Genomic DNA, 12,500 nt, shown 5'->3' with positions numbered 1-12,500 from the left:
CATATATAATAGAATCTATTGGAATTTTAATGATCTCTTCACACTTGTTTCAACTACCGGTTAATCATCAGATCCTGAAGATAATTATATGTATAATGATGAAAAGGTATTCATTTCTTCTACCTAAAGAGTTGTATACTGCCATATTATTAGTTGCACCAATTGGTTGCCCTGATGTCTGTCTGTCTGTCTGTCTGTCTTTCTCTCTCTCTCTCTTTCTTTTTCTTTTGTATCTATGTATCTATGTATCTATGTATCTATCTATCTATCTATCTATCTATCTATCTATCTATCTATCTATCTATCTATCATCTATCTATCTATCTATCTATCATATACTTCTTAACCACCCATCTTCCTTAAAGAGGGACTTAATGTCAATATTGCTATACTGTAGCTACAATTACATTAAACCATCCGTGCTAATTATGACATTCTACATTTTGATCCAAGCATGATGAATGTCTCAATGGTCCAAAGACAGCTTAAAGAAATTATTCATCTTATCCACCAATTCATTCATTCATTCATTCATTCATTTCCCAGGCCATATCTGACATTTAGGCCCTTGTTTCAACTATTATTAAGATCAAGAGAAAGGGGTTCTTACTGATAAACAAAGCTGATTAATATTCATAGCAACGTTTTAAAACAGCTTTCACATTAATCAATGAGACGTTTAAAGCTTCATTGCTGCCCAGAAAGATTTTCAGGAGCTTTGCTTCTCCAATTCTGCCTGCAACCTTGTCTTAAAAATATTTAACCTTTCATCAAATAATGAAGAGGAAAAACAATGTTTGTGTTTTGCTCTAAGACAATCACGTTATGAACCATCTCTGCTAATCTGGGCTGTGGTTCGAACTGCTCCTGGTATGACCATCCCTTCCAATCCATTTCGTTGTATCAAGGTCCCTTCTAGTCAGACTTATACAAAAGTTAACTTTATTGTATTTATACTGTATCACATTTCAAAATATACGAAGCAGTTCACAATATAAAAATAGAACTTTTATCAAAAGTCAGCAAATAAGAGCAACATTTATATTAATGTTCATATTAATAATGCATAGTCTCAGGAATATAGATTGTACAAATTTTATAGTATTCAGATGCATAACTTCTTTCAAATTCCCGTAAGATGTTTTCTGTGCCTAAATAATTACACAGATGCCGGAAGTCAAGTCAGAGTATCCAAACGCAGATGCACACAAAGGTCACAAACTATCCTACTTTGTTGACACTTACTGAACAACTAAAAACTGCCCCTCTTCATCACTCACATAGGATCCGTGTTCCATGAATATGGAGATCCAATTGTACTATCATCATGTTGTTTAGTCTTCAGCTCCTAATGCTTTTCGCAATAAGCCAATTTCACTCCATCTTGTTTCAAACCATTTATAAACACAATCATGGAAAGAATGGTATTAAGCAGATAAAAGTCTAATGCACAGACTAATATAACCTTGCCAAGATGAAGTATAGGAACATGTTTTATCAGAAGTACTTAACCAGAAACAGAAGAGTGAAAAGGAAGAATCCATAATTCAGCAGTCAATGCATAATCCCCTTGGATCTTTGCTAAAATTAATCACATTGTAGTGACAGAAGAGAAAAAAGAACTTTGTCCATATCCATGAAGACCTACTGCAAGTCCCATCCCAACCCCAATATTTTGGACTTCAGCTCCCATTAGCTAACCCAGTTGATGGCAAATAACTGCAGTACAAGTATGGTAGATATCATATTTCCTACTCCTGGAATAGATAGCATTGGCTAGATCAGGGTTGTCAAATTCATGGCCTGCAAGCCAGATGCATTACGTGCTGGCCATGCCCAAGCCTGGTGTAGTGAAGGGGGAAAAATCCCGATACATCATGTGACACCATGAGTTTGACACCTCTGGGCTAGATGATCAACCTGTCCTAGTTAAATCAACATATTTTTACTGAAAGGAGAACTTAATAGAGCAGAAGGTATTTGTTATTCTGGACTTTATAGCCTCCCAGAATAGCTTGCAGTTAATATCAACTAGAGTAGAACAGGAACGAAAGTGTGGTGGTTGTTCTTTCGTTATACAAGTAGGACTTCTTAAATGTATCTGGCTGGTGTCTGAGGGAAACAGTTGCATAAAGCATACATTTATTCTGATCTAATGTGAAGTTTTATGTTCTTACAAAATGTTCTTGTGAGGATAAAGAAAATAATGTAAACTTGTGATCCAATCACAATACTATGATAGTAGTTACAAGGATTAAAGTGTAAGAAGGTACTACCAGGTATAACGTAACAATGAATAGAACACGTATTATTCATCCTGACTGTTATAGTTATTATAAAGGTTAATATCAAATAGGTTGACTTACCTTTGCTTAGTTGGCTTGAATGCTCATATTTTCCTGGCATCTGTATTAAGAAATCAGAAACTACATTAACAATGCAATTGAACAGGAGAAAAATAACCCTTTTAAGACAGTTACAAGTTGTTAAAAATATTCACTACCTTTAACAAAAATCTTAGTGTATCAGCACCATTTATATTACAAGTTTCAAATATCTAATGAGCCTCACACTTACCAACTCAGTAATTCTTATAAAAGCCCAGCAAAAGTTAGACTGATCTTATTATTTTCATATAGCAGAAAACAGGACCTTGCCTAAAGCTGCCAAATGCATTGGTAGCTAAGCCTTTAATTCCCTGTTCACATTCTTAAGTTACCACACTACACTATCTCTAGCTTAAATAGGTTTATTAAACGGGCCCCTGGCAGAACATTACGTTATACCATTTCATTAAAAATCGTAGTATAAAAAATTAGCTCCTGTGATCAAATTTGCCACTTTAAATTTTCGGTTTGTTATGATTGACTGGAACTTATATAGATAATTAAAAAAAACCTACTTTTTCAAGTAAGTCCATATGGCCAAATATTGATGAGAACATACATCCCAGGAAATCTCAGTCATATTACAATCCAAATACAGCTGAAAAGGCCAAAACAAAATCTAATAATTCAGTGTTATGTACAGAGATGTCAGAACTTAGCACTGTGCTTTGGAGCAAAAAGTTCACCATAGCATCACCCTGGAAACCAAGTTCTAAAAATATCTTGACTATTATTCAGTAGTGACTAAGCAACTGATAGCAGATACTTGCTGAAATCGCTTATACATCATGTGGCAATCTCACTACTCAAGACAAAGCGTTTCCTAACCAATGAAATAGAACATCATCATAAAAAGGCACAAGCCAAGGGAATTATTTGTTTAAAGTATTTCTCAACAACCTGCAACATATGACCTCTTTAACCTATTCCAAATCCTTGCTCACTTTGATCTAACTTATTGAATTTCTCCTGCAGCCCTGTAATCACTCTGCTTTTTCTTTCTCTTCCTTCCATCAGACATTAGCAGTCTACAGCCCTCAAGCTCTCCTATATAGCATTCAGGGCATCCTCTGGCTGTTAACTACTGACTGTTCTCATTTTGAGATAGGAAACTTTCTTGACTTTTTGAGAGGAAAATATGAAGGAAAATAACACTAAAAGATTAAAGCATGCACATCACCATAAAAAAAAACACACCTCAAAATTTCCCAAATTCTGTATGATGCTTGGGTACCAAAAGATTACCGACAGCAGCTTTACAGAGTCTGTACCTCCACCTTCCGCAGTAAAAAGGTAAAGGTAAAGGTTCCCCTCGCACATACGTGCTAGTCGTTGCCGATTCTAGGGGGCGGTGCTCATCTCCGTTTCAAAGCGAAAAGCCAGTGGTGTCCGAAGACGTCTCCATGGTCATGTGGCCGGCATGACTCAACGCCAAAGGTGCACGGAACGCTGTTACCTTCCCACCAAAGGTGGTCCCTATTTTTTCTACTTGCATTTTTACGTGCTTTCGAAACTGCTAGGTTGGCAGAAGCTGGGACAAGTAACGGGAGCTCACCCCGTTACACAGCAGCACTAGGGATTCGAACCGCCGAGCTGTCGATCTTTCGATCGACAAGCTCGACATCCTAACCTCTGAGCCATCGCGTTCCTAATGCAGTGCATACAGGAGTACAAAAAAATACTTGAGGTAAATTTACATAGCATTATTTCATGGAGTCTTTCAAAAATGTAAGTACCACAAATGTTCATGCAGAAAGAAAAATGTGCTCCTAGATATTAAATTTATGCAAGCTGCTTGCATTTGCAGATATTACATTTTGCTTGCTGTTTGGGGAAGAGTTTGTTTTGAAATGTGAACACTTTACAGGTGGCCCTCACGTCACAACCACTCGTTCAGTGACTGTTCAAACTTACAACGATGCTGAATAGGTGGGACTGACAACCAGTCCTCCAAATTCCACCTGTGCCAGCATCCCTGCAGTCAAGTAATGATTTTTGCAAATGTTATTTAGAAAAGCCTTGTTTATATAATTTTATGTGCTTTTATGACACCTTCTGTAGAATTCCTTTAGAGAGACATTTTACAGCTTAAAAATTGAATCAGGATCTGTTGTGCATAACAAATTGGTTACTGCTAATGCTCATTTTGGCAGTTTGTTTTTATAGACTTTTAAAAAATGGTTTGTGTAATGGGACTTTTTTTTTTTTGTGCAAAAAAGTAAGTTTTCAAAATAATTAAACTATGACTCAGTGATAAAAATCATTCAGTATCTCTACTATAATAAATTAGAACCCTCTGCTTGGGGCGTTGGCAACTGGCTTGCATTTATGACCATTTGCACTGTCCCACTGTCACATGACTGAGATTTTCAGCACTTTTGCTAGTTGCCGGTTTCCAGATCGGGCAAATAAATATATGCATAAAATTGAATGCAGTCACATGATTACCCACTAAACTGTCACCCAATTTATGACAATAATTCCAGGCTCAATTACAGGTGTAAGTACAAGATTACCTGGCTATTGAACCACAAATGAACAGTATTTTTAATTTTTAATTTATAAGCCGCTCAACTCCAATGGACAGTAAGCATGCGATGGGTATCAAAACAGAATTTTAACATATGAGATTACAAGGCTGTTCACAATCAGAGCTGTGAAAAAACTTCTTTTCATTTCAAGCAAACCTATTTACTGGTATATCAAAATTTGACATATTTTACAGATAAATCTTTTCAAAGTTTCTTGCTATCTTTGGACAAGAAATTTAGTACCTCTGACAGAAGTTCAATCCAATCTTTTCCATTTTCAGCAGCAACATGTAGAATTAAAGCTGGAAAAAAGGAGAACAAAGTTATCCTCCTCTCAAGTGTGTGTCTTGTTTTTTTAAATATGAGAAATTATGTTTACATAGATATTAAAAAGCAATTTAGATAATAATATCTCTTAAACATGTAGAATGTCTGTAATAGTCATTATTATAGACATTTGTTTCAAGCATGAGAAAATTACGTTTGAAATTAGTACTGTATTGCTTGCTGTAGTGTGAAAATGTTATTCCCATTCTTCCTGGAATAAAAAACATATTGATCTGATCTGAAGCCAATGTAGATAATTTCAAGTCAAAACCAAACCTATACAGCCTTATATTACCACACATATAGCTTTGTCATCCAGCACTTCACTTTTCTAAATAATATGCATTTCATATCTTTATTACCTTTACCCTTAGGTTAAGCTTAACATTTTTATTTATTAAACAGGACTTCTTCAGAGGTTGAAATTGTTCACATTTTTCCCGAAACAATGCCAGGATAACAAGTCTAAGAAACAGCCACAATCAGAATCTGGGCATAATCAGAACAGCAGCAGAAGCACCACTAATATCCTTCCCAAATGTTTCAGTTAAAGGCCTACAAGTCATAAGATAGACAAAACTAATATTATCTGGCATAATTTGAAAACAAGTTTGCCATACAACAGCATTGAGACTTGAGATGGGAAAAGGTAATATTGAACAGCTTCAGAAAATTACAACAGACATAACACTTCAATATTGTATTGGTTTGGTTTGGTATGTGTGTCTTAAGACCTTAGCAATATATATATATAATTTATATATATATATATATATATATAATTTATAATTTATATATATATAAAATATATATATAATTTTTAGAAGAACTGTTTGAGTTCAAATTTATTTGGTAAATAATGGAATAATACATAGTACAATGTTTGCCAATGCAGTTTATTTAATCCAATGAATGGTCTACCACAACCTCAATTAGATTTTCAAAGAATTTTAATATATTTAATATATTTAATATACATTATTTTGAATTGCTTACAAAGAACCTTATTTCTTCTTGTGATTCTTACTCTCACTGGGTTTTTTTCTTATTCTGCTTTAAAACCCATTATCCTGAATAATTTGATACCATCTTCTTGTTTGGCCACATAATAGCTTACTAAAATACACACAGGCAAGTAATACTGTACTATATGAATATCAAAAGTGCATTTAATTTTTAAAGCAACATGATTTACAAGAAGCAGTTGGATACAGTCATTAAAAGACTTGCAGCAAGATTTTATAGGTGTTATACCTGTCAAGTGTGGTTGTATTATGCAAAATAACATTATTACTAGTTGTTAGTATGGTGGCTATCTTTTCTCAGCAATGATAATTTTGTAATATATTGGTAACTTACCAGTGAGCGTGTTGCTTAAGAGTATTGTACAATAAAGTATGGATTCCTTTTGGACAATGCCTTTTTTGGGAATTTACAATTTTAAGTCTGAAATCTTTTAATGTTAATGTGTTAAGTAAGAAGGAAACTGTTTAACCTATTTTGGCAGAATGTAGCAGCACAATTGATAAATGCTTTGCGATGATTAAACCACTGATTTAGGTGCTGCATCAGATATTTCCCTTTTCTTCCAAGTGCAATTCAAGCGTTGCATGATTTGGATCAGATTACTTTTGGGACCATCTGCCCTGGTTAAATCTCCCTGTTCGATGCACTTCAATCAATGCTGTTCTGGAAGTTAAAGAGATGGATGAATATCGCTTTTTACTGCCTCAGTATCTCTCTCTCCTCCCCCCTCCACTCCCTCTCTCCCATCTCACAATGGTCTTAAATGGCCACCCATCTCACACAAGTTACAATTATATGGCCACCATTCTCACAGAAGTCACTGTGTAATTCTACAAAGGCGAATTACAACAGGGGACAGATGAAACAACTGCCAAATGTTGCACAGAGCCAGTAGCATTTCAGGTTCTCCTCTGATCTTCCTTTTTTTTTTTCTTGCTGCCAGTTTTCTCTGACCACCTCTTCTGTTGACCTAGTCAAGCAACCACATCAATCACCAGTTCCATAGGTTTGTATTTCTTGGAAGAAACAGATGACAGTTGGTGACATTCTAACCCTACACAACTCTGCTGAGACTCTCCTGTCCCCACTGACATTTCGCCGAATGGCTCCACCATGACAGATGCAACTTTGAGGGCTCACTAGTGCCAACTGTGTGCTGGCAAGAATTGAATTTTTCTCCTGTGCTGCTTTCAGCAACTCCCTCATTTACGAACTACCAGACCACCACACCAAGCCAGTTCTTCCTTTGATGTTTACTTCTTCCACTTTTTCTGCTGTTTCTCCCTTTACTCTTCCTTTTCATCCAGTTGTGCCTTATACTTCCACACTAACTCACAAAGGCAGACATAGATTAACTGAGCAAGTGGGTTAGCAAGAAAAGTTTTTTTTTAATGAGGGAAAGTTACTATCTCTAGTTTGCAGTCTTGAAGGCCCCCCGTTTTTGAATCTGTGCCTATGAAGTGGCTTTCTATTTACATTCTGGAAAGGTTGGCCAGTATTATTTTGGATGTTCAAAGTTTAATGTTGATGTTGATGTTTTAATTTGTTATGTAAGAAAAAATATTTCCTTTTTTGTATTCCTTGTTTTTTGCATATGAGAGTAATAAAAGACTATGGAGCAAATGCATTGTATGAAACCACTATCTTTCAGTCCAGCAACGACATCTTAAAACTGTGAGACTACTTTTTCTTTCAGGAGGAATGAAATCCTTTTCACAACATGCTGAATGTGAATTCTCAAGTGCTATCTCCTACTAACTCGCAATACTGACCAGATTTAATTTCAGCCTGGCTTTCTTTACTCAGCCTATTAGCAAACTTAAGTAAGGGCATTTATTGCATTCTTAATTTTATTTAGATTATGACTGGATAATCAAAAATATTATTAGCTAATAAAAATTACTTTGTTGGAGAGCATTTGGGAGATAATGAGAGTGCACCATCTGTCCTAATAGGTTTTATTGTATACCTCCAGGAGTAATGCAGATTATGGTGATAAATGCCATGTAGAAAAAATATTTAGATAAGAAAACAGCAATCAATTTATGGAATCATGTAGGAAACCTCCATATTCTGTCAAATGATTACATACATTTGGCTACTTTAAATGCCTTAAATCTATCCACAATTAAAACAGATAACCCATTTTTAAATTAACAGATAAATTTTGCCACCAACAATGACAGGGCAAGCCACCAGTATAAGGGTTTCCAACCCCTGGTCCATGGACTGGCACTGAACCGTGGTCCCATCCATGGGATGCAGGCAGCATGCGAAACTACACCCCCTTCAATCCATGGAAAAACCTTTCCATGAAACCGGTCCCTGATGCCCAAAAGGTTGGGGGCTGCTGCACTGCCTTACAAAAAGAAAGCTATCCCCACTCCCTTCAAGTACTAACAATGTTACCTAGTTGAGTAATGAAACATCTGCAAGAAACCAAGTTCAGAGCACCAAGGACCCCACAGTTCATCCCTGAGCTACACATATTCTGTCAAAATTATTATTATTATTTTTTTATTTGCATTTATATCCCGCCCTTCTCCGAAGACTCAGGGCGGCTTACACTATGTCAAGCAATAGTCTTCATCCGTTTGTATATTATATACAAAGTCAACTTATTGCCCCCAACAATCTGGGTCCTCATTTTACCTACCTTATAAAGGATGGAAGGCTGAGTCAACCTTGGGCCTGGTGGGGCTTGAACCTGCAGTAATTGCAAGCAGCTGCTGTTAATAACAGACTGCATTAGTCTGTTGAGCCACCAGAGGCCCACTTTATAATCTTAACTCTATGAAAAAACACCCTGCATTGTTTCATAATGCAGTCCTATGCAAATTACACTTGTTGAGTTCAAGGAGACTCACTAACACTGATGGGAATATAAAATTCATTTTAGTCATGTTTACATTGTCAAACATACACAGGGCATTTCCTTTTTACATTGAGTCAGTATTTCTCTTTCTCATTTGTTTACTTACTGCTCCACTGCCTCATGCCCCAAAGTTGAATCTATAGGGTATAATGTGCAAATTCCCTTTTGCATGTAAATACGGATGTTTTTATTTCCTCTTCCTCTTCTCCAATCCTTTTCTCCACTGGTTTGGTAAATTATGTAATACAGTTAGGTGTCAAAAGTGAATGCTTCCTAAATAAAACATATTCCCAGATCATCACTTGATGAATAATGGGGATGAAGCTTTAGCCCAGCAGTCATACAAGCTTACTTTTATATTTCTACAAGTTCCAGAGAAAATGATTTAATTATTTAACTAAGAGTGTTGGCTTATGTATTATTCAGAAATAACTCCCTTGAGTTTATTGGGATTTTGGCAGAGATAAGTGCGAACATGGGATTGCAGATTTTTTGAACATTTATTTAAATCTTGGGTTCTCTAGACCTGTCAATGAATGGGTGGTCTTACTTGGCTACATTAAATTAGATAAGACGAACATGAGAAAAAGAAGAAACAATAATATATGTTTCCAAATAACATTTGTAATTGCTAACATTTCGGTGGTATGATTTTAACAGTGCCTGCACTGTTAGTCTTCCATGTGAACTAGCAGAGGCTTCTTGTAACAAAGAGAGGGTTTTCATCAATTTCTCCTACTGCCTCTCAACACTATCTTTCTTGCTGATCTGAAAGGTCCCTTATTGCTGCCGGTAGCACATTTTCAGCAGGCAGCATCTTCAGGGGAAATGGAGAATCAACAGCCTCCCTTCCTCTATGAATAGCACAAGCCTATGTTGGATCCAAAGCTTTTCTACAAATGAAAGAAGACCATTAAAATGAATAACAGAAGTTTATTGGGCTTCCTCTTAGGTTTTATTGTGTAATTGACAAATACACAAAAGGCAGTGACAGATCTCAGAAACTGCTTTTTTCTTTCTATATGCCAAGTGATAGAAGTGATATTATGTAACTTGGAACTTAATATATTCATTTTCCTTTTTTGTCTTCATTACTTTCCCTTATATATTATGTTTTGCAGGCCTACAGACATTATATTTTATTTTTTGAGTAGCAATTAGAATTAGACAACTACTACCATTAAAGCCTGTGCAAACACACACACACACACACACACACACACTTAAGGGCTATCTTTCGTTTTTGTTCTTTTCTGGGAGATGTTTTAGTTTTATTTGACATTTATTGGGTGGTTTCTTTTATTTATCTTTCATTGATAGCTCTGTGTAACATGGATTTTATCAGACTTATAATCTTAGATGGTTATAGATTGCACTGCATAGAGAAAGTACCAGTAAATGTCTGTTCCTAGAGGGAAAAATCTCCTGTATATAGGTGCTGTAGGACATCAGGATGAAGGGAAGTACTTCTTATATTTATACTGCAATTTAGTTTTCTTGGCTTAATATATATATGGCATCTGTGTCACCAGATAGCAGAAATAGAAGTAAAAATCAAAAAAAGAGATCCAACAAGCCAATTTTTATCCACTACCTGATAATACTTCATGCTAATACATTTCTAGTTTCTCCATTTTTACTCTTAAGAGAATTTCAGTGTGCAAACCTGGGTAGGAAATGATTACTAAAAGACAGAAAGATAAATGATAACCCCTTTCAACATTCAATAAGAAAAAAGCTAGTTTTAAAATGCCATCTATCAACTGCCAGGAATCAGTTGAACCTGGAGACATGCAAACAGTTATTAAAATAAGTTTTTCTACCATAACAAACATTTTTATCTTTTAAAAATGTTGCCCAATATAGGGCAGTATTTACAGTACAGTAAATATGGTAGTATTCAAATATATTTTCCTAGTTTCAGAGCATCTTCCTCATGTCATTGTAGGTGCTGAAACTCTTAAATCCTTTAACAATATAGCTATACTACCAAAGGGGCCACAGGAACATTAAACAACTCCAACTTATCAAGGTGCATATGTTGATCAGCTTTTTGTAGCCATCTCACCAAGTTCCCCAGTGGCTTTTCGGGAGTTAATTGTGTTGTCCAAAATTACAGCAGCTGCCATTTTTAACTAGAAATTTAAACTAACGAAAAACCATGCCTCAAATGAAGGGGCATGTTAACTAAACATGACATTCATTCTGGGATCATAACCAAGATATAAGCATTGGAAAATTGTCAATCTTGGCTACTGAATCACATGGCCCATGCATGCAGTTGTGGGAACATAGTGTGTTTGTTTCCCCATATATCTGAAGTGGATTTTTCTTTTTCTTTACATTTAATACATAATCAGGGTGTAAACTCGAAGCCAGTTCTGCCAAGATGACTCAGATGCCTATTCCTCCTTCCTTTGTCATACTTAAACTTCATGCATCACTTGTTCAGTCACTCTGCCTTTCCAACTATATCCTATCACTGCTTTTCGACCTGCAAAAACCTATCTGAATGGGAAAAGAGATATTGCAGTAAGGTTATGAATGGTACACTTGCTGGAACATCAGGATACCCCTTGCCCTGCCTCAGAGAAGCAGCAGCCTCTGTGGCAGCTCAGAGGGGCAGGGCGGGTGTTTGTAGGCTGCTTCTTTGGCACACACATACACACAAAAGCCGCTCCGGTGGCAATAAATTTTAACAGATTTTAGCTAAATCTACCCTGCTAGCCATTTATCAAAACTTGCCTTTTATTATTATTATTATTATTAGGGAGAATGACTTGAGAGACGTTCCCCGCCTGACTGATCTGGTGGGAGACACAAAGCCTGGGGAATCCATCCATCCACCCTTCCTTGCCTTTTAACACGTCCTGCACACCACACATAAGGCCAGCGCGCTTCCCGTCGTCGCATCGGTGGCATAAGGGGATCACCCAGCGGGGGCGGCAAATTTGACGCCGTGCCCGCTTTCTGCTTTAAGGACTAGGGGAAAAGCACTTTGAAGAGAGCTTAAAACCGCCCCGCCTCTCCGGAGTTTTCAACTCGGTTCCGGGGTTAGCACTGTACTTCACACCCGCGCCCTCAACCTCAGCAAAAACAAAGGTTTGGGGCTCTGGACTCCGGACTTTTTCCTCCTGCCGGACAGGCTGCAACGCTAAACCGAAGAGGGACACGAAACAGCGGCCGCCCTAAGCAACGCCGAGGGGCGAAGGGCAAGCGACTTCCCTCGGTTCTCTGCCAGCAGCCTATCCCGAGAACAAACTTCAAGGCGGGGGTGAAAGCTCCCTCCGCATCCGCTTCCCCTCTCGGATTGGGGAGTGGGGGGGAAAGCGGACCGAGCAGGGCTGGCGGCTG

The 12,500-nt window shown here is 37.0% G+C and overlaps 1 protein-coding gene across 1 annotated transcript in view; it reads right to left on the bottom strand.

The window, feature by feature from the left end:
- The window catches only part of B3GLCT (beta 3-glucosyltransferase), a 63,888-nt gene that overhangs the window by 49,934 nt on the left and 1,454 nt on the right, over positions 1-12,500 (bottom strand). Inside the window, exons 2-3 of the mRNA XM_058185619.1 lie at positions 5,162-5,220; positions 2,367-2,406 (exon numbers count right to left, since the gene is read on the bottom strand). Coding sequence (XP_058041602.1) covers positions 2,367-2,406; positions 5,162-5,220 — 99 coding nt within the window. The remainder of the gene's footprint in view (positions 1-2,366; positions 2,407-5,161; positions 5,221-12,500) is intronic.

This window comes from Ahaetulla prasina, chromosome 5, assembly GCF_028640845.1.
Source record: "Ahaetulla prasina isolate Xishuangbanna chromosome 5, ASM2864084v1, whole genome shotgun sequence".
NCBI classification, from domain to species: domain Eukaryota; kingdom Metazoa; phylum Chordata; class Lepidosauria; order Squamata; family Colubridae; genus Ahaetulla; species Ahaetulla prasina.
The sequence above is the reverse complement of the archived record's forward strand: the minus strand, read 5'-3'. Positions and strand labels throughout refer to the sequence as shown.